The 26810-nt window shown below is 39.9% G+C and overlaps 1 protein-coding gene across 2 annotated transcripts; it reads right to left on the reverse strand.

The window, feature by feature from the left end:
* Positions 1-186: 186 nt before the first annotated feature.
* Positions 187-26299, reverse strand: LOC102437011 (myosin-1). 2 transcript variants are annotated; one of them, XM_006099729.3, is made up of 40 exons: positions 26194-26299; positions 25904-25934; positions 24106-24349; positions 23868-24011; positions 23605-23761; positions 22509-22536; positions 21641-21752; positions 21458-21550; positions 21263-21326; positions 20503-20601; positions 20304-20407; positions 20015-20153; positions 19691-19809; positions 19459-19608; positions 17441-17611; positions 16174-16486; positions 16003-16079; positions 14665-14752; positions 14468-14585; positions 13516-13639; positions 13291-13427; positions 12939-13194; positions 12024-12266; positions 11757-11933; positions 10540-10685; positions 10369-10459; positions 9896-10285; positions 8861-8987; positions 7183-7301; positions 6863-7059; positions 5505-5688; positions 5055-5220; positions 4843-4967; positions 4182-4490; positions 3892-4095; positions 3430-3555; positions 3170-3340; positions 2796-2900; positions 2575-2670; positions 190-445 (listed from the first exon to the last, which is right to left on the reverse strand). In XM_006099729.3, the coding sequence occupies exons 3-40, from the start codon at positions 24307-24309 to the stop codon at positions 293-295; spliced, it is 5826 nt and encodes a 1941-aa protein (XP_006099791.1). In that variant the 5' UTR covers positions 24310-24349; positions 25904-25934; positions 26194-26299; the 3' UTR covers positions 190-292. The 2 variants fall into 2 exon arrangements, with proteins under 2 accessions (XP_023619121.1, XP_006099791.1); XM_023763353.1 differs by lacking the exon at positions 26194-26299 and having other exon boundaries at positions 187-445; positions 25904-26133.
* Positions 26300-26810: the final 511 nt, after the last annotated feature.

Consider the following 26810-nt stretch of genomic DNA (forward strand, 5'->3'; position numbering starts at 1 on the left):
ACAGGGGCATGTATGGGTTAGAGCACTTACTAACCAGGATTGACCTGGCTGCTATACTCTTATTTTTGGTGACTAAATCCTTCTCCATTAGATGCAAGCAAAATGTTTGTTTCTTTATTTGTTGCCTAAAATGGTAAATTTGATACTGGGGTGGGCGGGGGCGGTGGATGAAAGAAACACAAATTCTTTGCAAATAAATTATTTATTTGCAAAAAATGTAAGTACAAAACAGAGTGACAAAGATTTTCACATTCTGTGCATTTCTTTGGTCACCTTTCAATATTTGGGTGAATTACTCTTCACTTATGATTTTTGTGTGAACCTCGCGGCTCTTCACCCGCAGCTTGTTGACCTGGGACTCGGCGATGTCAGCCCGCTCCTCGGCCTCTTCCAGCTCGTGCTGGAGCTTGCGGAACTTGGAGAGGTTGACGTTGGATTGTTCCTCCTGAGAATGAATGGAAATGCATTCAGGAGTGAATAGAGTTCAGAATTTCTAGTTTCTTAAGTGAGTGGGTCTTGAATTTTCTTTTTACTTCAAAATGATTCACTCTAGCAAACCTTTTTAAAAACCTAGAGAAATGATCTGGAACATTTTTTTTTTTTTTGGATTAACGTCTCTCATGCATCTTGAACTCATGGATAACAAGGAGGGACAGGTGACATTTGTCTCCAAGGTGCTCTAACTTCTAACATCTTAGAGCAGCGGTTCTCAACCTGTGGGTTGCGAGCCCTTTGGGGGTCAAAAGACCCTTTCACAGGCGTCGCCTAAATACATCCTGCATATCAGATATTTACATTATGATTCATAACAGTAGCAAAATTACAGTTATGAAGTAGCAACGAAAATAATTTTATGGTTGGGGGTCACCACAACATGAGGAACTGTATTAAAGGGTCGCGGCATTAAGAAGGTTGAGAACCACTGTCTTAGAGCTACTCCTAAAGTGCCAACTTTCCAGCCTCTTCTTTCTTCACAATCCTGAGAATGGTACCAGACCTTTAAAAATGCAGACATGGCCCTGGCTGGTTTGGGTCAGTGGATAGAGTGTTGGTCCGAGGACTGAAGGGTTTGATTCCAGTCAAGGGCAACTACTTCAGTTGTAGGCGTGATCCCCTGCCCTGGTGGGGGGCACATGTGGGAGGCAACCAATCGATGTGTTTCTCTCACATCAATGTTTCTCTCTCTCTGTCTCTCTCCCTCCCTTCCACTTTCTCTAAAAATCAATGGGAAAATATCCTCAGGTGAGGATTAACAACAACAAAAATGCAGACATGCAATCTATATTATACCAAACCAATAGCCTTGAGTATAAATTATTGCAATTTAAGGCAGTTTGGGAATTAAACAAGAAGTTGATTATTTCCTAAAATAGAGTGGTCTCTGATTATGTTTAAATATATAGCAATGAATTTGAGAAGCCCAGTCCTGGTTTAGTCTCTAGTAATCATACTTTTTTAAAAGGCTCATTTAGAACCATCCAAAATATGTCATTCAAATTTAGAACATTAATAAAATTTAAATAACTAAATAATAGAGTTTGAAAAAAACCCTCAGATCTTCCTCCTACAGATAAAGAAAGTTGGAGCTAGAGAAAGGTTAACTAAGTCCTCTCTGTCTCTCTCTGACCTTAGAAGTTTAGAGGTCAGGGGGAAAATAAAAATTATAAATGAACACAAGAACTAATTTATGATATGTAATTCTGTATAGCCATACTTTTATACTTAGGAAATTGATGTTACTTGATCATTATTTCCCATGAATCACAGGCTGGGGGAATGCGATAAGGTGGAATGCTAAGAATTCATGGTGTATATAATGATATTTCAAACAATGTTTCCAATATAGAATTCCTGTTTTCTTCTTGCCCTGCAAATCTGTTCTTCCCTTAGCTTTATATTTTAATAATACACCACCCACCTAGTTAATCAAACCATAACTTGACAAATTATCTTTGATTTCCTTTTCTCACCTCCCAAGTGCTACCTATTAGCATATCTTGTAGTTTCTACCTCCAAAATAGCTCTACTTCTGTCTGTATGCGCCACTACTATCCTAATCCAAGCCATGGGACCACCTGAAAAGCCTCCTAGAATGTTTTGCTGTACCTACCTATGTTACCCAAAAATCATCCTCCATCTAGTAGCCAAAATACTCTTTAAAAAAATATAAACCAGGGCATGACTGACCAAATGCAAAAATCCTGTGGCTTCCAGTGTCCCATTATGTTTAGAAAAAAGCCAGACTTTTTATTATGACCTAGAAGACCATGTGATCCTCCTCCTGCCAGCTCTTCAGCTCTATCTCTCCTGCAACTTCCCTCATTATTCTACTTCTTGAACCAGTCTCTTTTCCACACAAAAGCTTTGCATTTGCTCTTCTCCATCCCTAGAACGAAAATTTTCCCTGGCTTATCAAGTGGTTGGTTTCTTCTCATTCTTTAGACCTTCATTGAACCATTTCCCTTTAATCTTTCCTCATTTTACCCTTTTTTCTTTCATCCCTTTAACCAAATTAGCTTGGACATATCTGAGAACTGGAGGCTGCCTAATCACCATGAGGGATTCTGAACTCACCGCTTCCTCAGCTTGTCTCTTGTAAGCTTTCACCTTTGCTTGCAGTTTATCCACCAGATCCTGGAGCCTTAGTACATTCTTGCGGTCTTCCTCAGTCTGAAATTATTATATTTGAAAGAGTGAGTTTCTTGAAAGTACAAATACCATCATATTTTGTTGTATATTTGGTTTTTAATCCTCTGTAGACAGGGGTGAAAACCTCGACAGGCCATTTTTCTTACTTGGTAAGTGAGTTCCTTTACTCTTCTTTCATGTTTGCGTAGACTCTTGACAGTTTCAACATTGCGCTTCTGTTCACCTTCAACTTCTGCTTCAAGTTCACGTACCTGCAAGAAAATGGGAATTTTAAAGACATTTATTACGATGCATTCATTTAATGGATTTCTACTCTTCAAATGGCCTGTAGTACTTCTTTTACTCTGCTTTAATTGTAGTTATTGATACCCTAGTCTAATCTCCCTCTTATAAGCTCTTGGCAGCAAGGAATATCTCTCATTCATCTCTGTATGCCACACATCATCCAGTAGTGTTAGGTATTGAAAAATCATGCATTGGGTAGGAATGAGATGCGAAATATGCTGATCAGAAGACCCACCCTGGCCTCCAGTTTCTGGATCTGCTTCTTCCCGCCCTTCAGGGCCAGCTGCTCAGCCTCATCCAGACGGTGCTGCAGGTCCTTCACCGTCTGCTCCATGTTCTTCTTCATCCGCTCCAGGTGAGCACTGGTGTCCTGCTCCTTCTTCAGCTCCTCAGCCATCATGGCTGCCTAATCAGCAGTAAATTAAAACCGTTCAGAAAGCTGAGATAGCACATTAAGATTCAGATTTGACCACCACTGGGTTGCCCTCTGCTCACATCAGTGATGGCCTTCTTGGCCTTCTCTTCTGCGTTGCGAGCTTCCTGGACAATGTCCTCCATCTCTCCCTGGATTTGGGAAATGTCTGTTTCCAGCTTCTTCTTGGTGTTGATCAGGCTGGTGTTCTGGTTAAAACATCACATTTAAAAATATTAAACACCTGAGAGAAAAATTAGGATGCCCGCTGTTCTAATGAAATCACAAACTAGTTAATTAACTAATTGGTGTCCCTCCTTCTTACATAAAGTATCTCAGGTGACAATGTATTTTTAAAAGACAGTCAAGACTTGATGTCAAAATTAAGATAAGCAAAATATTGTTAATCCAAAAATATTAAATGTTTTAAATTTTATCCTCCATGAAGTATTATGAATAAATTTTTAAATAATACTAAAATGTGAGCAAGAATTTGATTTTCCTTCTTCTGTATTTTTCACTCTTCTCCTATTCTATCTATTCACCTGGGTGTGCAGGAGCTGGACACGCTCACTGGCATCCAGCAGCTCCTGTTCTGCGATTTTCCTGCTCCTCTCCGTCTGCTCCAGAGTGGCCCTCAGCTCCTCAATCTCAGCCTGCAGCAGGTTGGCTCTGCGCTCAACCATGGCCAGCTGCTCCTTCAGGTCCTCCTGGCCCCGGAGAGCGTCATCCAGGTGTAGCTGGGTGTCCTGTGGATGAAGGATCATTGAGAGACCTTGTTCTCAGGGCTTCAGCCACCCCACCTGCTCTGGGGCCATCTCTTGACCCCATTTACCTTGAGAATGCCTTGTGTGTTCCTGTAGTTCTTCAGGGCCTCAGCAGCCATGCGGTTGGCATGGTTCAGCTGGATTTCCATTTCATTAAGGTCTCCCTCCATCTTCTTCTTGATCCTGATGGCATCATTCCTGCTCCTGATCTCAGCATCCAGCGAGCTCTGCATGGACTCCACCACTCTAATGTGGTTTCTCTTCATCTGGTCAATCTCTTCATCCTTTTCAGCAATTTTCCTGTCAATTTCAGACTTGACTTGGTTCAACTCCAGCTGGATGCGCAGGATCTTTCCCTCTTCATGTTCAAGAGATGCCTTAATGACAGAAAGGGTGGTATTAGCAGGGAATGGAAGTATGTAGTATTCTAGAAATAGGAATGAGTTCCTACTTTTTTGCCACCATAACATATCTTTATTCTATTATAGAAATTTCTACAATGTTCTATTGTTGGTTTTATATATGTCTATCTCCCCAGCTAGATAGTGCCCTTGAGGGCAAGGCCCTTAACTTCATCTTTGTTTTCTCAATGTCTAGCACAGTTCCTGACATACAATTATGTTACTTGTATACATGGTCAATTCTCCATCCCCATACTCATATGCAGAGAAATTAGGGTCGATTGCACACAAGAATTGGTGAATCGAGAGTGTACAATAATATGTCTACCTCTGCCTCCTCTAAAGCAGCCTGAAGTTCAGACTTTTCTTGCTCAATTTGCTTCTTTAATTTTTCCAGTTCATGGATACGTTTCCCTCCTTCTGCAATCTGCTCAGTGAGATCAGAAATCTCCTCTGTTGGTGAACAAAAATAGAGAAAATTGTTCATTGAGGGAAAGCATTATTTAACTACTTGTTAAAGAAAAGGTGAAATGTGCTCACGTTGCAAATTCTTATTTTCTCTCTTTAAGGTTTCAAGATGGTCTAAGGATTCCTCATAAGCATTCTTAATCTTGAATAGCTCTGTGCTGAGGGAGCGGGACTCCTTCTGGGAAGCTTCAAGTTCAGCATGAGTTTCTTCATACTTCTGTTTCCATTCAGCCAGGATCTGAGGGGCAAGGAATGGTCAAGAAATTTACTGGAGAAAGTTTAATGTAATGAAACCATTTATTCTAGCATCTCTGAGAGTTGAGATGATCTGGGACTGAAAAATTATGATGAATGAGAACAGTGGAAACCACAAGAACATATCCCTCCCCCCTCCCCAACCTACCCATGAAGCAGGAGCTACTGAGAATAGTCCTCAGATGGTTTGAATAAGGCACACTGACGGTAGCAGGCTAGCTTGAATTATATGTTGGATGCTGAGGCAGAAGCTTCTGCAGAAATTACCTTGTCAAAGTTCCTCTGCTTCTTGTCCAGGGCTGCGCAGGCAGCATTAGATCTCTCCACATCAAGCATGAGGTCCTCCACTTCATTCTGGAGCCTCTGCTTGGTCTTCTCAAGGGAGGCACACTTGGCGTTCACGGCTTCCACGTGTTCCTCGGCGTCCTGCAGACGCTGGGCCAGCTTCTTCCTGAAAAGTGAAATAGGGACAATAGAAGTGAATGGTCATCAGCAGAACTCGGTGTTCAAAGTGGGTACAAGAGAGTGATTTCCACAGTCAGACTCTTACTACCATGCTTTTCAAACTTGTTTTGGAGGTCCAGTTCTGTATTAACTCCTTCCCGCTCTCTTACCAACCAAATGCTGAAAATAACCCAAATTTCAATATCTCTGTACTTCATACTAGTAGTCTGACTTTAAGGCAATCCATGATCAGCCCAATGCAACATTTTACCCTTCAAGGTAGCTGATTCATTACTCCTTTATAGAATCTTAATATCTACCTTGAATTACTGTTATTTATATCTCTTCTCCACTGAATTTTGATCTCCAGAGGGTAGAATCTATATTTTGCTAATCTTTGTGCTAGTATTCTTGTAGGCTGTCATACATTTTAAGTACTGAGATGTTATATTAATTGAATTTAAATAAAATATACTTGATTTTTGTCTAACTGTATCCCCTATTTTCTTAGTTTTTCATAAATCCTTTAATAAAAAGCTTTCCCAAATCAATATAAATTTTGCTTTGAGAGCTCAACTCAGAATCTCTTCCATAGCATCTAACAAAGCATTGTAATTCCAATGATATGGATGTACATTAGCCATAGATTAAATGAATAGATCTCTTCTTAAACTTTCTGTTGAATAAGTAAGTCTATTCTGTCCAGATTCTCCCTCTTATAGTTCAGTGTTGGACTTTATATTGCATTGTATATTTATGAAACAGTTTTCTTTCTTATTAAAAACTTTTACCTACTTTTTATTTTATTGTCTTTAACAATATACGTATGCCCCCACTTTTTCAATATAGCCATATTTTCACATCTCAAAGGGAGGAGCTATGCTTTAAAGCCTAATTATTTTTCTTTCACAGGCCTATCATCTTGGAGCAATATTTTTGTTAGTTGCTCAGAAAGAGGAGAGGCACAAGAGAGTATAATTAATTGTTATTCTATCTACAACTGTCCCCCCTTTTAAAAACAACCATTCAGCTCCCTCTTCCCTTATGTCCTTTCTAAAAAAAACTACTTTCCCTTCGTTTTTTCTTTGTTTTGAGAGCAATGGATATTTGCTCACTTACTAGAGGTGGCAGATGCACTCTGTTAAGAGAGTTGCTTCATTTTAACTAAGTCTAGAACATACTTGGCCTCCTCCAGCTCCTCTGTGCGCTGAATGGCATCCGTCTCATATTTGGTCCTCCACTGGGCAACCTCACTATTGGCCTTGGACATTGCCCTCTGCAGCTCAGCCTTGGCTTCCTGCTCCTCCTCATACTGTTCCCGCAGCAGGTCACAGTCGTGGCGGGAGGACTGCAGGGCGTGGGCCAGAGCACTCTTGGCCTGAAAACATAGAGATTGGCAATTTAATTATATATGTTTAAAGTTATATTTAGTACCTACGTTCCTATAGGTCACCAGAAGAAAACAATGATAATGACCAGAACAATAAAAAGTAAGGCTTACCTTTATCTCCTCTTCAAGTTGCCTTTTTAGCTCCTCAACCTGTTGTGTGAATGCTTGTTTGCCCCTTGAGAGCTGAGAAAGCATCGAGTCCTTTTCATCCAGCTGGCGTGAAAATTCACCTATAAAGACCAAGATCCAGAAAATTCAACTGTACTGTGGAAATTAAAGCTCTACATTAAAACTGGAGCAGGGCAAGGGAGCTGAGTCAAAACATGATGGAAAGCATGCATTACAACAAACCACCAACATCCACTTCAACCCTGACAAGAAAGTTTATGTAAAAATGAGAAGTATGGAAAACCTTGAGGCAGATTACATGCTTATGAACAACACAAAGATTTTCTTGATCTTTTGATCACAATAGAAATTGTTAAGAAACATGTGAAAAGTAAATCAAACCAACGGAACATTCCAGTGCCTTTTGTGAAAGGCAATAGTGTTATACTAGTTTATCTTCCATTGAATCAAAAAATTATTCTGTAGAAACAGGAGGCTTTGAGTAGTTCCCTTTGTAAGTAGAAGTGATGTTCAAAAGGAAATTATGGAATTATTTTTATATTAAGAAATGGTCAAGTATCCTTCCACTCCCAGAAGGAGTTGATATATGGGATAACTAATTATATCATAAACAAAATGGCATTTATTTCCAATTCTTTAAGCACCATAATTCAGAAAATACATTATATTAAATATAGAGAAAAATTTTTCAACACCACTATTGAACTGGTTACCTGGAAGCCTTATCTCTGACATTTAATAAGAATCACAGCTTGCATATTTTATATACCACTAAATTACTAGCAGTAAACATGTATTGAGGAAGAGAAACTACAAGGAGCATTTTTATTCTTTTAGAATACAGTTTTTCTTTTTCATAAGTGTACTTATCATCTGTATAACAATAATAAAAACCCCACTTTGAGATTTGTTCTTGAAAAAACAACATTTGAATGAATATGAAAGTGAAGTGGTTCCAAACACTTCGATCTGCATATTGCTTTAATAGTCCAGATGACCTATAAAACAATTTCCTTCATGTTACCCAGGGGATGGAGAACTGTAGTAGAAAGGTGGATAAGTTGATTGGGGGAGGAATGAATGCAGAAACTCCCCAGTTTGGATAATCAAAGTGCTCTGAACCTCACTGAATGTTCCTAGGCTGGGTTGTGGTCCTGAATATTTCCCTACTTCCCCGGGGTTAGCTACTAGCAATTGGAAAGACTTCAGGAAAAAGACTGCAGTAAGCTTCTTGGACAGGTCATTTCATCACTACCATAACTTATCATCTTTAAAATTGGGATAACATTCTAAGGTAATGAGGCTAATAAAGTAATAACTTGTTGGAGCATCTTGAAAAGTGAAAATAAATATTGTGAGGATACAGTTTTTATTTAATAATTTTCATTAGAGTCAAGTCTGCTTTAAAATGTTAAAAAAACAAAAAGCCTGACTCTCTTTATTATTTAAAAACAAAAAGAAAGAAAGCTGTTCATGCCTGTGGTCAATAATGTGCTCATATAAGTGAGCACCTCTCAGGAAGAGAATATATGATCTCAAGTAAGTCAGTGCAGAGTTGTTGTTTGTGTTTTTTGTTGTTATTGTTGTTGTTTTTTTTTTTAACAAATTGAGCATCCGAGGTAAATTTGTCATTGAAGGTCAACACTAGTAAGTGGCCCACCTGATTCCGTCTGCAGGCGAGCTCTCTGAGCCGTCAGGTCGTTGATCAGCCGCTGCTGCTCTTCTTCCTTTGTCTTAAGTTCACTCAGTTGATCCTCTAGAGTGCGGCACATCTTTTCAAGGTTTCCCTGTGTTCAAAAAGTAGCAGAATGCCAAAACCGGTTTGGCTCAGTGGATAGAGCGTCGGCCTGCGGACTGAAGGGTCCCAGGTTCAATTCTGGTCAAGGGCATGTACTTGGGTTGCGGGCACATCCCCAGTGGGAGATGTGCAGGAGGCAGCTGATCGATGTTTCTCTCTCATCGATGTTTCTAACTCTCTATCTCTCTCCCTTCCTCTCTGTAAAAAATCAATAAAATATATTTATAAAAAAAAAAGTGGCAGAAGACATCGCAAGCAAGTATTTGGACCAGTAGAAATTGTTATTAATCCCAAGCATTCCGTAGGAGCTTCAGTACTCATCTATTTTGAGAATCAACTACTTTTACAAAAAAAAAAAAAAAACAACAACTTAGGCCTTAGACTCTGATGGAAAGAGTAACAAGATACTACTTGGGAATTTGTCTTTACTCAACTGGCTTACTTGTAAGAGAGTAATTATATTTGATTCAGCTCATGAGTTCTTTTTGAGAAGCAAATTATGTATTTGTGCTTAAAAGAAAATAAAAAAGCCTAATCAAGGTGAGATGTTTTAAAAATCTCAAAATGTATAGTTGAATTGTACTTTTTATTTGAAAGAGCTTAAGTTTTCACTATGCACATTCTTTGGATATGACTCAGCTCCCATGAAGAGTGAGCACTTTGCCCTGTCACACCTGAGTTGCCCCTCCCTCTGACCAGTCTCTTGCCAGTGAAAGGCTCATTCACATGTTTCTTACAGAAATCTCTTAAAGATATTATTTCTGCTTTGCCTATTAGCTCATTTTGTTCAATAGATTCCACGTATGAGTGAAATCATATATTTGTCTTTCTCTGATTGGCTTATTTCACTTAGTATAATGCTCTCCAGGTCCATCCATGCTTAAATCATGACTGTACCTTGGCTTTGGAGACACTCTCCATGTTACTAGAGAGGTCATCGATCTCCATCTTCATCTCACTCTTCTCCTTCTCCAGTTTCTGCTTGACCCTCTGCAGGTTGTCTATCTGCTCCCCAAGTTCAGCCACACTGTCCGCGTGCTTCTTCCTCAGGGTGGCTGCCGTGGCTTCATGCTGCAGGGTGGCCTCCTCCAGGTCCCTGCGCATTTTCTGGAACTCAGCCTCCCGCTTCTTGTTCATCTCAATCTGGGCTGAAGTTGCCCCACCAGCTTCCTCCAGCCGCTCGCTGATCTCCTCCAGTTCCCGGGAGAGGTCCGAGCGCTGCTTCTCTGCTTTGGCCCTAGAGGCCCGCTCTGCCTCGATTTCCTCCTCCAGCTCCTCAATGCGGGCCTGGGAGTGATGAAAAACACAAACTTAGCTTGTGTTAGTAATTTCATCATGTTGTATTTCACTGGTTTAAACCAGGTATTTACCTGTAACTCCTTGATCTTCTTCTGCAGCTGCATCCCAAGGGCCTGTTCATCTTCAATCTTGCTTTGTAGATTGCTCATTTCAAACTCTTTTCTATTAGAAAAACACTTGTTGTTAGTCACATAAATATTAATATTAATTTCCCCCATTAAACTTTTGTCTTTGCTGCTTACTTTTTAAACTTTTCATCAAGTTGCTGTTTGTCATTTTCAACATCCATTATGGATTCTTGGGCCAATTTTAGGTCTCCCTCCAGTTTCCTCTTTGATCTTTCTAGATCCATCCGGATTTTCTTTTCTTGTTCCAAAGATCCTTCAAGCTAAAAGTTAATAATCCATGAATACAGTTCCTGGCATGTTACCACCTTTTGTCCCAAGTTGAACTTATAAACATTTAACTCATGTAATCAGCAAATTATTTTGATTTTTCTTTGAATTAGACAAATTTATCCCATCTATTACTTTTTATTGCTATTTATCTAGTCCAAGGATTCATCATTTACAAAGTGAAATGCACCTCATTACAACATTGTTACAGTAAACTACTAGGGAGACCTCTTGTCATCTCTGTCTCCCCACTGGAATTCATTGTTTGATGCTTTACCACATGGGATAAACACCATAGCAATATTTCCAAACCATGACCTTTGTCAAGTCCTCCCTTACTCAGACATTTACAGCGGATTCTCCATTCAATATCAGAACATGTTTGAAGCCAAATTTATCTCCCATGTTCTCCTTTGTCACTGTGAGAGAAAACCTTATGGATCATTATTGCTTCTTTGCTCTTGCTACACTTCTCATTTAGAGAACGTTCTCTCTTCTATATCTTCTCATAGCCTCTCTTCTTTCAAGCTCAGATAAAGACCCGTTTTGTTTATACAGTTTTTTCTTCCGTCTTTCCCCCTAATTTATTTTACCCATATTATCTGTTACAACTAACTTTCTTTCTTTCTTTTTTTTTTTTTTTACTAACATGTCCATATTAGTTCTTATAGCAGGAGTAGAGGCCCGGTGCCCAAATTCATGCATGGGTGGGGTCCCTCAGCCTGGCCAGCAATCAGGGCCAGTCGGGGGGAGGGACTGCAGTAGGTTGGCTGGCTGTGGGAGGTTGGCTGTGGGAGCACACTGACCACCTGGAGGTAGCTCCTGCATTGAGCGTCTTTCCCCTGGTGGTCAGTGTGTGTCATAGCGACTGGTCGACCGGTCATTCTGGTTGTTTTGGTCACTTGGTCGTAATGGTCGCTTAGGCTTTTATATATATAGATAATGTCCTATACTGTTTATTCATTGAACACTCCTGAAAGTACTCATTACACGGTAAGAATCCAAACTCATGCCCACTTAGTTACAAAATTAAAAAAAATAATTTTACATGATGTTAAGCTTACATCATCCACTTGTTGTTCAAGCTTGGTTTTAGCTTTGGTCAGGGTGTTGACTTTGTCCTCTTCTGCCTGCAGGTCATCCAGCGTCTGCTGGTGGGCCTCTTGGAGGGCCTTCTTCTCCTTGGTCAGCTTAGCTATCGTTTCGTCCAGGCCTGCCATCTCTTCTGTGAGGTTTTTCACCTAGGAAGTCAAGGAAGAGATGATTTCTACTATAAAGCAGCTAATTGGATGGTAGAACCTCTATAGAGTATAGCAGAATATGTCTCTTACCTTGTTCTCTGTGGCATGTTTCTCCTTTTCAACCTTGGCCAGTGTTAGCTCAAGGTCATCAATGTCTTTCTTCAGTTCTGAACATTCGTCCTCCAGTTTCCTCTTCTTGGCCGTCAGCTCAGCATTGATCTCTTCCTCATCCTCAGCTCTCTCAGTCACCTCTTTGATTTTGGCTTCAAGTTGGATTTTGGTTTTGATCAGCTGGTCACACCTTTCCTCTGCATCAGCCAAGCTATCTGCTTCCTAAGAAGGAACAATAGACACTTTTCTATTTTAGTTCTCTGCATATTTTCAGATTATATTAATATTTTGAAAGCAAAATTAAATTGTGTTTTAAAACATTAGGTTAATTTTTATTAGCTTCCCATCATTTAGGAAACATTTATTGGGCACTTACCACACTGATGACAAAATAAAGGAATTTAAGTCATGGTTCCTAGTGAAATTATGACACAGTTTTATTTCCAGTGATGGTGTTCAGGGCACACCACCTCAAAATATGGCCCTTTGGCATACTGAAAATCTTAAGCTGAAGGAGTTTGAGAAGGAAGGTCGTTTGACCTCATCCCCTCATCCTTCTTTCCATAAATTTCCCATGTGAGGAGGAAAGGAGACATTTTTATCACCAGAGATGGGGAGTTGGGAGCCAACAAGGCTGTATACATAAGCCTTATTAAACTGATCCTTAACTTGCTAGTTACTTCTTCGCCATTAACTACCCTTAGCACAAACCCGTGTATCTTGTTCATTCTTTTAGTAATATTGTATATGAAAATTTATAGAACATTCTAAGCATTTGTGAATTAGGAAAGATTGATAATAAGTCTCTTGGTAAGGTGGAATCTAGAATTTTCCCTAGCAATTGCTTAAATAAAATTTTAGCATCAGATTACAAAAATGGGTTCTGACACTCACAGATTGAACCTGGAGTTGTAGTTCGTTTTTCTCTTGCATCAGAGCAACCATTTTTTCTTCCAGCTCTTTTCTCTTGGCCTCAGCCTTTGCAAGGTTTTCTTTGGTTTTCTCAAACTCCTCCTTCATGTTGGCCATCTCCTTTTCTGTCTCAGCACTCTTGAGGAGGGGCTTAATCTTGAAATACAGCTTCATCCAGGGCCAGTGCTTCACATTCATGAAGGCGCGGACATTGTACTGGATGCAGTAGATGGACTCTCTGTGATAGGAGCAGAAATTTTCAGTCAGGTTATAACAGGAATCAGAATTACAAGGCCTATGCTGATGGAGTTTAGTAAAGTACCCCTATTAATACCTTCTTTCCACCATCTTCTGGTACTCCACTCTTGCCAAGAACCCTCTGCACCTGGCCTGGGTTCGGGTAATCAGCTGGGCCAGCTTTTCATCTCGCATCTCCTCTAGGAGCCCCAGAAGACCAGCTTTGAAAAAGACCTGTGCATGAGCAGAGTTGTAGATCAGAAGTTATACATCAACTTCAAAGCGACAGAAATAGCATTAGGTAGACTTCAGAGACTATTACCTTGGTGTGACCAAATTTATACTGAGTGTGGTCAATGTCGATGGACCCAAGGAGCTTCTCAGAAGCCTTCTTGCTGTCAATGAATTGTCCTTCAGGGATAGCACTTGCATTTAATACCTTGTATCTGTTTAACAAATAAATGATATAGCTCTTGTCATGAACAAGAAGTCTTCCTGCTTTATTATAGAAACATAGCTGTTAAGTAGTATAATAAACATAAACAAGAAATCATATCTACTTCTTTATTCTCCATATATTCAAAGGGTGTCAAACTTTTGGTATTTCAATACAGAGTCAGTTAAATTTGTTTCATATATATGTATATTAACATATCTTTATTGTTGAAATTATTACAGATATCCTCTTTTTCCCCATTGACCCCCTCCACCCTACTCCTTCCCACTTCCCAGGCCTTCACAGAACTATTGTCTGTGTCCACTATTGTCAATGCATATAAGTTCTTTGGTTAATCTCTTCCCACCCCCACCTCCTTCCCTCTGAGGTTGGTCAGTGTGTTGCATGCCTCCATGTCTCTGGATCTATTTTATTTGTCAGTTTCTTTTGTTTATTAGATTCCACATATAAGTGAGATCATGTGATACTTGTCTTTCTCTGACTGGCTTATTTCGCTTAGCATAATACTCTACAGGTCCTTCCATGCTGTCTCAAAGGGTAATAGATCCTCTTTTTATAGCTGCATAGTATTCCATTATGTAAATGTACCACACCTTTTTTATCCATTCACCTACCGATGGGCAGTTGGTATGTTTCAGATCTTAGCTATTGTAAATAATGCTTCTATGAACAAAGGGGTGCATATATTTTTTCTGATTGGTGTTTCGGGATTCTTAGGAAATATTCCTAGAATCAGGATCACTAATGAGCCTTTCACTGAAAAATTAACATTTATAAGAGAAATCTCTTAAAATAATTCATGGTGAGAAAGTCTGACCTCTGTTTGAAGTCTGCATAAACGATTCTGCTTGGGAATCCCTTCCTACAGATGCGGATGCCTTCCAGCACACCGTTACACCTCAGCTGGTGCAGGACAAGTTCATGCTCCATGGCCCCTAAATGAAAGATACACATGCCTCATTTCATGGTCTAGCACAAACACACCAACTTGTCTGGATATCAGAGCTGTCTTACCGGGAGTTTTGGTTTCATTGGGGATGATGCACCGTACAAAGTGGGGGTGTGTGCTCCTCAGGTTGCTCATCAGCTTATTCAAATTCTCCTGTGAAACCATATGAATATTTGGTTTAAAAAGTATACTGTTTTCAGACATTCATATATACAGACATAATCATGCTCCATGGCATTCATTTAATACTTCTTAAATTTTTAATTATTTTTACATTTTATTTTTCAATTACAGTTTATATTCAATAATATTTTGTCTTCTTTTTAGGTGTACAGCATAATGGTTAGACAAGCATATACTTTACAACGTGTTCCCCCTGATATTTCCAGTACCCATACAGATTAGAATTTGCAAAGAGTTAACTCTGAAATTTCCACATTCCTAAAATGGTCTTTTATTGCCTATTTTTGTGCATTATATATAGAGATTTTGTCTCCTAAATGTTGAAGTGGTTGTTCACTGATGTTGAGATCATAGAATACGTTGTCAATTTAGTATGACATTCTAAACATATGGAAATACTTCCAGCCACTCTTTTTGCCTAGATATGTGATCTGGTTTTACAAATAAGTCAATATCTTTCTCCAAATCTCCATTTCTTTCTTTACCTGACTTGCAGTTGTATCTCCTTCCCTATCACATGCTTATTCCTTATCATAGTTAGAGAGCTCTGTCCTCCTTCTGGTTCCACAGTGAGTAGCCTTCTAATGCCTTGTTCTGGGAACTGGCAGAAAACTGACAGCCATGTTACCAAGTGTGAGATGTTTTCCAAGGAAATCCTGGTTTTTTGGAATAACTAGAGCTTCAGTTTTTGCCAGCTGGATTGTCAAAAGAAAAGTAAATTTTCCTTAAAGGGCTATTTTTTAAATCATATCTGGGGTTTTTTGTGTGTGTGGTGTTTTGTTTTTTTTAGATCAGCTTCCAATTCCTACCACTATTCTATCCCCAGATTTTGAAATCTCTTCATTTCAGTCTATGCCAATATTCGCCTAAGCACCTGCATCATTTGGAGGCTCCCAAAGGCTCAAGAAAATGGCATGTTTTGCTTAATCCTACCCCATTAGAAACTTATGAGTGTCAAATGACCTCATTTCCTGGCCCCAAATTGAATTTTACCATCTGATACTTATTTCTGCAATTCACGCTCATCCCTCCTGAGGCCTGTGTCTCCTATGTTATACTGAGTATCTCTTCCAGAGTGCCATAAGACTCAGTTCTACCCGCTGACCTCTCTCCTTGAGTCATACCCAGTATTATAATCCTTGAAACATTAATTCCCCTTTCCCACACAGTAAAATTAAGTTTAATTTCCTGAATCTAATTAGAGAAAATGAAGTTTGTACCCTGAAGAGAGCAGACACGGTCTGAAAGGAGGAACCCTTCTTCTTGGCAGCTTTCTTTCCAGCAGCAGCATTAGCCTCTAAGGGGAACCGAGAAAGCACAACAGTCATAGTACAGGCTTCCTCACATGAGGTTTCAGACACTCAGTAAAAGAGAATTCTATCAAAAATTACCTGCTTCAGCGGCTGCTGCTGCCCCGGAGAAGAGGTAGGCTAGAACCTTCAGGGAACACTTCTGGTACAGCCCGAGCACAGTCTCATTCAGGGGGTCCTTGTTCTTGTCAAGCCAGCCGGCAATGTTGTAGTCCACGGTGCCCGCGTAGTGCACCAGCGAGAAGTGGGCCTCAACCTTGCCTTTGACGACCTTGGGCTTCTGGAAGTTGTTGGACTTTCCAAGATGCTGCTCATACAGCTTGTTCTTGAAGGAGGTGTCTGTGGCCTTGGGGAACATGCACTCCTCTTCCAGGATGGAGAAGATGCCCATGGGCTAGAAGGAGCACAACAGGCTGTACCTCAGTATTCAACACCAGTCTATTCCAATGACTCCATTGTCTGCAGGAGCCAAAGCCACTTTGGTGCTGCCGCTCTGTTACTAGAACACTGGACTGTAAGTGCTGTGAGAGCAAGGCTCTTGGTCTGTTCGGTGCAATGACAGAGCAGCACTAGACATATGGTATGTGCTTAATAAATATTTGTTGAACAACAGTACATGGAATGAAATTATGTGTATATCAAACAGCAGTGTGGTGGTTGCCAGAGGGAAGGGGGTTGAGGGAGAAGGGGGTCTTAATATAAGGTGACAGGAGAAAAATGGACTTTGGGTGGTGGGTACAAGGTGCAATATACAGATCTTGTAACATAGAAACCCACACCTGAAATCTATGTTCATGTTGACCAATGTCATCCCAATAAATTTAATGAAAATTTTAAAAAAATTATGTGTATATAAATGTAGCTCACTTTTAGCAATAGGTTTACCAAAAATTTCATCAAATAATATAAGTAATATTTTAAACAATCATATCTGTATTTCTCAGTAGCCACCCCCTTTCAACATTTGACCAGTGATCAAAATGTCATGGGGAAAAATTTTTAAGTTAATGTTGTTTTCACAGTGACATTGAACCCCACTGCTCCATGGTCCCTCCTCCATGGGTCTTTGGACAAACCAGAAGGGTATGAAATGCCACAGTCCCTGCTGGGCTCCCATCATATTCTTGGGGATAACTGAGCCCTGGGGTCTTAACCACCCAGGCACCTCTCTAGGTGCTTTCCAATCACTTAGCCTTTATGCACAAGGGGATTCTACTATCAGAGGGCTTACAGCCTGGGGCAGTGGGCTTAGGGGCAGCAACATATTAGCAGGAAAGAGTTAGAGCGAAGAGGCGATGGCCCCACGTAAAGAGGAGCTATCCCTGGGGAGTAGCATTTATTTCTTTACCTTCTCAATGAGCTCAATGCAGGCAGCCAGGTCCATCCCAAAGTCAATGAACTCCCACTCGATGCCTTCCTTCTTGTACTCCTCCTGCTCCAGCACGAACATGTGGTGGTTGAAAAACTGTTGCAGTTTCTCGTTGGTGAAGTTGATGCACAGCTGCTCCAGGCTGTTGTACTAAATATAAGTATAAAATACAAATTACCGTTAATTTTATAATAAAAGCTTCTATTGGATAGGGGCTTTTCTTAATTGGTAAGCCCAACTGCCCTCAGGATGGTATGGCTTCATCCCGCCTGTCTTTTTTGCTGCTGTGGGTGAGGAAGTGTTAGCACCCTCGTTGGAAGTATCTCCTAAGTAGGAATAAACAGGGTCTGAATGATACTCCCTATGCAATAAAACAATTATTTGGTTTTCACAATGTATATTTTTACTTATAGGTTTCATAGGAATTTATCTCTCTGATTATGTCGTATAACTAGCTAAGGTTGATACATCTGAGTCACTATGGTCTGTGTGTTATTATTAATAATAGGAATAAAAATTCAATAGCTAACCTTCATTGAACATTTACTATATGCTAGACACTGTGCTAAGTGCTTATATAAATTATTGCATTTGATCCTCACAGCTGCCTTTCAAAGTGGTACTGTTTGTCCATTTCATGGGTGAGGAAACACTGAGAGAGGTTATGTAACCTGAGCAAGATCCTGCTGGTTAGGGGCATGATGGGGCTCCAAAGCTTTGACACCAGAGCCAGTGTTTGTACCCAGTACTAGAACTTGAGGAGATCCGCTCTGCTTTACCAGTCAGGACACCTAGACCTAAAAACAATTGTGAATGCTATTGTGTTCGAATAGTGTCACTATACACAGAAGTCGAGGAGGTTCTACCATACAGAAGAACCTTGCAAACATTATACGAAGTGAAAGAAACTAATCATAAAGGGCCATGTATTGTATGGTTCCATTTCTATGGAATGTCCAGAATAGGCAAATCCATAGAGACAGAAAGGACATTAGTGGTACCAAGGGCTGGGGGAGCGAGAAGTGAGGAATGATTTAACGGAATAGGGTTTCTTATTGGGGTGATGAAAATGTTCTAAAAATGATTATTGTGATGGTTGCACATATCTGTAAATACATTAAAAACCATTGAGTTAAATAGGCAAATTTAATGGTATGTGAATTATATTAATAAATCTATTAAAAAACTCAAAGACATTGCGAGTATGCAGTGTTGTTAGTTTTCTTATTTTAAAAAAGTGTGATAGGTTCTTGTTCCTGCTTGGTGCCAGATTATTCCTTCCCATGTGGGCTTGGGAATTTCTGGAAATGCTCTTGTTCCTAAAACTGAGGAAGATTCCTCCAGTGTCTACCAGTCAGGAAAAGGTATAGGAATTCTACTTGTGGATCAGACACATCTGAGATATTGCTATCAGGTAGAGGACTTCACTTCGGTACCCTTGTTTCCTAAGCTATATTTGAAGTATTCTCTCTCAGGCAGATGAATTTGAGTTACTTTGCAATACCACATTCATCCTCTATACCTGGATATTTCAGGGCAGATAGGAGCCTTGAAATCTCCCTTTGAATTTGTCATTGTCTTCCCCACTGTCATCTTTGTTGTCCTCATTACCTTCTTTATCCCTTACCGAGTACTATGTGCTTGCAGTTTATGCTTAGGGATTAAGATACAACAAGCTCGTAACTGGCAGAATGATCTCAGAAGTAAGTGTGCTACTTGGAGTGATATGTGATTTACCTATCGGTCCTAGTTGAATTTGTCCTGTAATTGGTCAGATACCATTCCCATCATCCAAGTTTACTTAGGTAGGAATTGACAGAGTTGGAGTTGGAGTCCAGAGCTGTCTCATTCCAAGTTCGTGCCCTTTTATGGACTTTCAGTCTTCTTTCACATGCCTATTTAGTGTGTAGTACAGCTATTTCTCATAGACCTTTTTCAGTATTGATTGCAGCAGCATGATTTGTAAACTTCCCTGCTCAAACTTTCTGATGACTCACATCAAAGATCTCAAAGCCAGCGATGTCCAAGACCCCAATGAAGAACTGCCTGGGCTGCTTGGTGTCCAGCTGCTGGTTGATGCGGGTGACCATCCACAGGAACATCTTCTCATAGACGGCTTTGGCCAGAGCACCCACTGAATTGATCACCTTCAGAGTAATAACTTGGTGTTATTAAAGACATGTTGGGAAGGCTTAGGATATATGTCATTCATTAAGGTCGTGGGCTTACCTGCTGTACAGTTTGGCCTTTGGTGACATACTCATTGCCGACCTTGACCCTGGGGTAGCAAAGGGCTTTGAGCAGATCAGCAGAGTTCAGACCCTGGAGATAGGCCGCTTTGTCAGCAACTATAGAGACACAATTTAGGAACACAACATGATCTGATGTGCACCCCACTATTCAGAGTAGAGAGTGCATCACTATAGAAAGTCTGTGCAGGAGTACGTTTCTGTATGTCCATCAGAAGCTCAGTTGTAAAGGAGACATGAGTTAGGAATTGGCTTTTTTGCCTAGATTCTCCTGTTAAACCCAGATGGAACTACATTTTTATACCTTCAGTGCCATCTGGCTCAGCTTGCTCCTCACGCTGCTTTTGCTTGAATTTCATGTTCCCATAATGCATTACTGCCCCTGTGAGCTTATAGATGGCACCTCTTTCTTCAGAAGTGAAGCCCAGGATGTCAATGGCACTCTACCGGGAGAAACGAGAGGATAAAGATTAGGGCAGAAGAGACTAACTTATTTAGGAGAATTTATACTATATACTTACCACACCTACAGGAGGTTGCTATTGTCATTCCCATTCATAATGTAGTTTTAAAAACCTGCATGTGTAACTTACATCCGTGGCTATCAGCTCTTCTTGGTCATCAATGCTGGGGACTGTGATCTCCCCTTGACTGACAAAGGCATAGTCATATGGGTTCGTGGTGATCAGGAGCATTTCTGGGTACATAGAATTCAGGAGATACATTGTACATTACAGGTTGTTGTTAATAAAAAAGATTAACTTTTATCTGTGAATTTAAGATCTTTCTTACCAATCAGTTCTGGCTTCTTGTTAGACATGATCTGATAAAAAATATGATAACTTCTTTCCGCCTTTAGCTGGAAAGTAACTCTGGACTTCTCCAGAAGATCTGCAGTGGAAAGTAGATATTAGATTGGAGGGAAATTGTAAAGTTCCTGGGGTGACTTGGCATTATGGTCATCAGTTATATTTTATTGGCCCCTTGCGATTTCAGCTGAATGTTCCCATGAGGTACCACATAGTACATCTCTACAATGGCAGTTGCTCTTGTATCTCTAGAAAGAAACTAAAGCTTGCTGGCCCAAGGCATATTCATTTCTCATACAGAAGAAGCCGGATGCATGAAATATAGTAGATTCTTTAACTCCTCCTCCCCAGGGTCTCTTCTCACTTTATAATAGAGGGAATACTAAAAGTGAAATTTGTCAAGGCTCGGACTTGGAAGCAATCAGACATATTCCACCCAGAGGCAACTCATTTATCCCTAGTGTTAGTTTTGGTTTTTTTCTTCGAAAATTTTGAGGTCAATTCTGAGGCTGGAATAATTCAGACAAGCCTAACAGCTCCTGGCAGTTATTACAGAATCATTAGCTCATGACTGACGTGAATAAAGTACACTGTGGACTCTGGTTAAGGTTGGCATTAACTGTGGGCATGTTTGGCAGCAGAATGGTATTAAACAAGCTCTAGGCTCAGCAGGAGCTGCAAGATGTTCCTCCAAACCATCATTTGTCATTCTTGGATTCTATTTAGGAGGTCCTGTTACTCACATGTTTCAATATCGGCAGAAGCCAGTTTCCCCGTGGTACCAAAGTGGATCCTGATGAATTTACCCTTGAAAGTAAAAAAGATATTATGTGCAAAGCTTGCAGCACACAAGAAAGATGAGATTGAAATGAAAATTCAGACATGCTTTCTCTGGCATTTAAAGGCTGAGAAGACCCCTCTGTGACCAAGACACTTACAAAGCGAGAAGAGTTGTCATTCCTCACGGTCTTGGCATTGCCAAAGGCCTCCAGCAGGGGGTTGGCACTGATGATTTGATCTTCCAGTGTCCCCTGCAAAGGCAAGCGCAGTGCTCACATCTGAGGCTCCCCACTTCCTGAGAGCCCCGACAGTCTTGATTCTAACTGTGGTATTGGACTCACCTTCATTTTGCCAGAACCTTCCTCCTTCTTCTTCTCTCCAGTAACTGCAATTGTTGCAAAGTACTGGATGACACGCTTGGTGTTCACAGTCTTCCCTGCACCAGATTCTCCACTGTCAAATGTGACCAAGCAAATACGAGAAATTAAGCCATGAAACTACTTCCACCATAAGCATTTACTACCTAAGCATCTATTTTATGCCTTTATTAGAGTCTCCTAGATCTTTTTCTGTGCCTACATAAAGCTCATATTACTTCTGTTGCTTATCATTGACAAGACATAAATTCATTAATTCATTATTCATATAACACATATTTCTTTAGTGCTTAAAATATGCCAGGCTTTCTTCTAGGTGCTGAGGCCTGGGCATGAGTTGTCCACAAAGCAGCCACTCAACAACTAGGTAGGAAATTAAACTATTGGTTTAAAAAACTATGAAAAAATGCAAGTGTTCTTCAGTTTCCTTAGACCAAAGATATGGCTCAAGTTAGGTCTTGGAAGGAATAGACATTCCTCAAGTAGGTCTTAAAAACCACTGGTAACATTCCCAAACTGCTTAACCATCAGAAGGCTATACATTGCTCACTGAGCTGTACCGGGTTTAGGCCATGTCTGGAGAGTGGATTTTGTATCTCCTTCTCCCAGGTAAGTCCTGTGGAACTTTCAAGACTGGACTAGAATGATGTAATTTGCGGCATTGTTATTTTACATTCTGATACATTCTAAAATCCTACAATAAAGTGAAAACAATATCTAGTTTTAGGCTGATTATGCTATTGCTTTAGTATGTGGGCTAAATTTCTTCTTTTAGTTTTTATTATCCCAGTGAGAATAAAATACTAATAAGACTCAGAATAGGAATACATACGTGATTAGGATAGACTGATTCTCCCGATCTGGAAGAAAAACAGTGGACAATCAGCATATTTACCAGTTACCCAAACAAAACTTTGTATAGGGAAACACTTAGGACATTGAGCATAAGTGTCATATCCAATGAAGTTTTTCAATATATTATTGTAAAGTTATATATGATATTATTCTTAAGTTGAGGAAGAAAAAAATATAAAGTGTTGTCATATCTTAAATTCCTTAAGCCCCCACAGGAAGTGTGTCCTTCTGGTTTACAATAAAGAATAGTACTTTGCAAAGGCAGATAGATACATTCCCTAGTTGTCATGTGTGGATTTCAGTGTCATGCTGAGTGCTGATAATGCATGCAACTGGAAAATGCACAATATGCTAAGTGTTTGGGTTGTAGTTTAATTGGTTAAAATAGTATTAAGCTAAGGTTGAGATTTACTTTCTAAATGGATACATTGGACACACACACACACACACGCACACACACATGCCTTTGTGTCATGGCCACAGATTGCAACCCTAACTGCTCAGTCTTCCCAAAAGTATGGCATTGGGTCAAAGAAAGAGCAAGTGAAAGAGGGTGCTTCAATCAGAGTAAAACCTTTTTAAAGGGGAAAAATAACAATTTCTGTTTATATGCCTGTAGCCCTTAAACACCCCTTCATTCAAAGAAAGAATATCATATCTGAAGTCAGCTCTGATGATTTAAAGAGATAAAAGTACTTCTAAAAGCATCAACAAGAAACTTAGGCACTAAAATGATTGAACACATTTTTTATTTCCATTCAGACAGTTATTACTTCATCTTACTCTTGCTACTTAAATATATAAAATAAATCCCATCTTTTCAAGCAGGGAGACTAACTAAGCAGACTAATAGGGATGGGGCAGTTTGCTGCCCTGGTAGGATCATGGAGGTGGAATCAGGGGAACTGAGTTTTAGTCCCCACTTTTATAGTATGTACCTTGTTGTGTTTTAGTCTCCTCTTCTGGACAACTCGTGGGTTTGATTAGATTATTTCTAAAGGTCTTTATAGTTTTAACATTTTCTGACTATAGGTGGTAAAATAATTCATAGGAGAACCAGCTGAGCTACTCACCAGTCAGCATGAACTGATAGGCGTTGTCAGAGATGGAGAAGATGTGGGGCGGGGCCTCCTGGCGCTTTTTGCCTCGGTAGGCGGACACCACCTCTGCATTATACACTGGCAGCCACTTGTAGGGGTTGACAGTGACACAGAACAGGCCCGAGTAGGTCTGCACCAAAAGAAAAAATAATTATTATTTTATGGAGACCTTAATTACTATTTTTTAAAAAATATTAACTACGTGTATGAGCAGAAGGCCATGATAAGGCACTCACATAGATCATCCAGGCTGCATAGCGCTCTTTGAGGTTATACAGCACAGCGGGCTCGTGCAGGTGGGTCATCATGGCCATGTCCTCGATCTTGTCATATTTGGGAGGGTTCATGGGGTACACTTGGTCATCTTTCACAGTTACAGTCTGCGAAGTAAGAGAGGCCAGATCAAAAAATCAGTGTCAGCTCACCTAAGCCAAAATGCAGGCCAGTCTCACCATCTCCAGGTGATGTACTCACCGCTCCTTTTTCAGTCTTGACCGTCACCTTCCCTGCTTCCCTGCTCTGCACAAATGCTTTCACAAAGGACTCTTTAGGGTCCACCACAAACACTGATGACTTGGCATCAAAGGGCTTGTTTTGGGCCTCAATTCGCTCCTTTTCAGACTTTCGGAGGAAAGGAGCAGCCTCCCCAAAAATAGCCATCTCCTGGTCGGAACTCATGGCTGCGGGTTAGTGATGGCAGCACAGTGGAAGACGTTGCCTGGCATAAGAAGAAAAGATAGTATAGAAATTCAGAAACTGAACCATTAGATTCACGTTTAAAAAATAAAACATCATCTGATTTTCTAACCACTTGGCTGTATGTCTGAAACTAATACAGAATAATATTGAAAGTAAACTAACTGAAAAAATGCTTTTTAATTTAAGAGGAGAAAAAAACATTTTTTATTCACTGGCCAGTTGAGCATTGAGTATGACCACCTCCCTGGCTTGGCTAGAGGAGAAATGTCAGTGTCTGTGTTCCATGCCAGTGCTGACAGACACTTAATCATGCATTTGGAAAGAAACTATTGTAACCTGGCTCACTTACTCTTTGATATTGTAGTTGCTTTCTGAGTTCTATTGCATATGTATATTGATTTTTATAAGCTGCCTATTATTTATTGGTTTATACAAAACACAAAGCAAGATGATGGCAGGGTGTTCTCCATCTCTTCCACTTACTGTTCTCATCTTCCAATTGGATAAGTACCTCGCAGGCAGGGAGCACCTTCCCCTCTATGGCATCCTTCACACCTCTCAGAACACAAGGTGGATGCAGCACATAGCTCAAAGCTGGCTTTGTGAGTAAAAAGAACTATAGAAATAGGTTGCAAAAGTTCTAGGAACTATTTTGCTTGTGGTGAAAATCTTTTCATTCTAGATTTGGATTTTCAGAGACTAATAAAGAAAAGCCAAACTGTGAGGGCTTTGTTTTGCATCATTTTGTTAAAAAGATTCTATTCATCAATTGCTCTTGTTCCTGTACCATAATTTTGACAAACTAAGCTCTTTCACCTGTCTTTAGTGTGAATCAAAGACTTAAGATAAAATGTTATTACTTATATTTTCTTGCTTTGTTACTAATATTATAAAAATTTCACAAACATTTTCAAGATCAGTCTCTTGCCACTTTAACATTCATTAATCCTGTCCATAATGATAATAGGTAATCCATTTTATAATAACAGTGATATCTTTCCAGGAGAACTTAAAGCACTTGAGCAGACTTTTCCACATTCTCCCAGAGTCCAGTGATTAGAGTGACACAATTAAAATGCTTTGTCTTGCTGAAATTATTCATCATCATTTTCCATATTTTAAAAATTTTCCATTTTACAGATTATGAAACAACATGCAGATTTAAGCCACTTTCCAAGGCAAGGATTCAATCCATTTAGACAACTTCTCTAGTTTTTTATATTATTTAGTGCTGGGTAAAAGCTGTAGTATAGGAAATTTACATCTTCTCTATAAATTAATAACACTGAAATGTATTGCATGTTAGAATTCAACTATTTAAAAGACAACCTGCAGTGTTGCAAATAGAAAAATTATGTATAAAACGCCTAAACCTGAGAAAGCATTTTCATATATGACAAAGGACATAAATGCATATGGAATCAGTTTCTAAGTCCCCCTCAGAATTTTTCAAGGGAGGTCTGACCATCCATGGAATTGAAATGCTTTTATTTGATAACCCCTGAGCACTCTCCAAACCACTGCAGAAGGTTTCTTGCACCCTTGAGGAATGAGAAAAAAATCAGTCTCTTACCTTAGAGCTGCAATCTGGAAGTGGATCAGAACTGCAAGAAAAAAGACAAATTTATTCTGCATTACAGTCTAACAATTCCCAATTATAGCGTGCATAATTCTTAAGTCGGGACCAGAAAATGACTGGGGCCACTAAAACGTCTAATTAAAATTGCTCCGGAGTACGTCGGTGCCTCACTGGCAGGGCTGCCAGGGGCAGTGGGAGCCAGGATATGTGGCCTGGCATGTGTGAGGGCGGCCAGGCATCCCTTACCGTCCTTCGCACAGAGCCCTGTCCTCCCACACACTTACCTTGAAGCTTTATGAGGAAAGACGAGGCATACTCATTCCAAGGGCACTTTTATAGCTTTATGAGGAAAGACAAGTCAGACTCATTCCAAGGATTCTGTTATAGGATCAAATATGGAAAACACGTAGCCTCCTCCTCTTTCTTAAAACATGTTTGGCAAAGCATGTTTTTGGCAATGAAGGTCTCCAAACATAATTCCCTTCATATTAAAGATGTTTGGATATAATTAGAAATATTTCCTCTCTCATTGGGTTAAGTATATGAATCAATCTCCTATAAATAATTTGAGTTGTTGGCAACCTGAAAGTGAGGTGCTGTTTCAGAGGCGCTATGTTCTGCAATCCCTGGACTTTTTTGCCTGCTGCTCTTCTGTTTCACTGTGTCAACTGTGGGAAGTCTTGTCAACTGCCTGCACAATTGCAGATACTACACCAGGGAAGGACGATTCTGCTTTTTACCAGAGAATTGTGAAAAGATCCTTAGTTCCTCCCAAGAATGCATGATATTTTTTTTATTGGTTTTGCCTGGAAATTTAATTTTAAAATTTGCTTCATGAAGAGTAGCCAAAGATAGCTTCATTTGTTTTCCCGAGCCAGTCGTCTCGGATTCATTGTCACAT

This window comes from Myotis lucifugus, unplaced genomic scaffold (assembly GCF_000147115.1).
Source record: "Myotis lucifugus unplaced genomic scaffold, Myoluc2.0 scaffold_282, whole genome shotgun sequence".
Lineage (NCBI taxonomy): Eukaryota > Metazoa > Chordata > Mammalia > Chiroptera > Vespertilionidae > Myotis > Myotis lucifugus.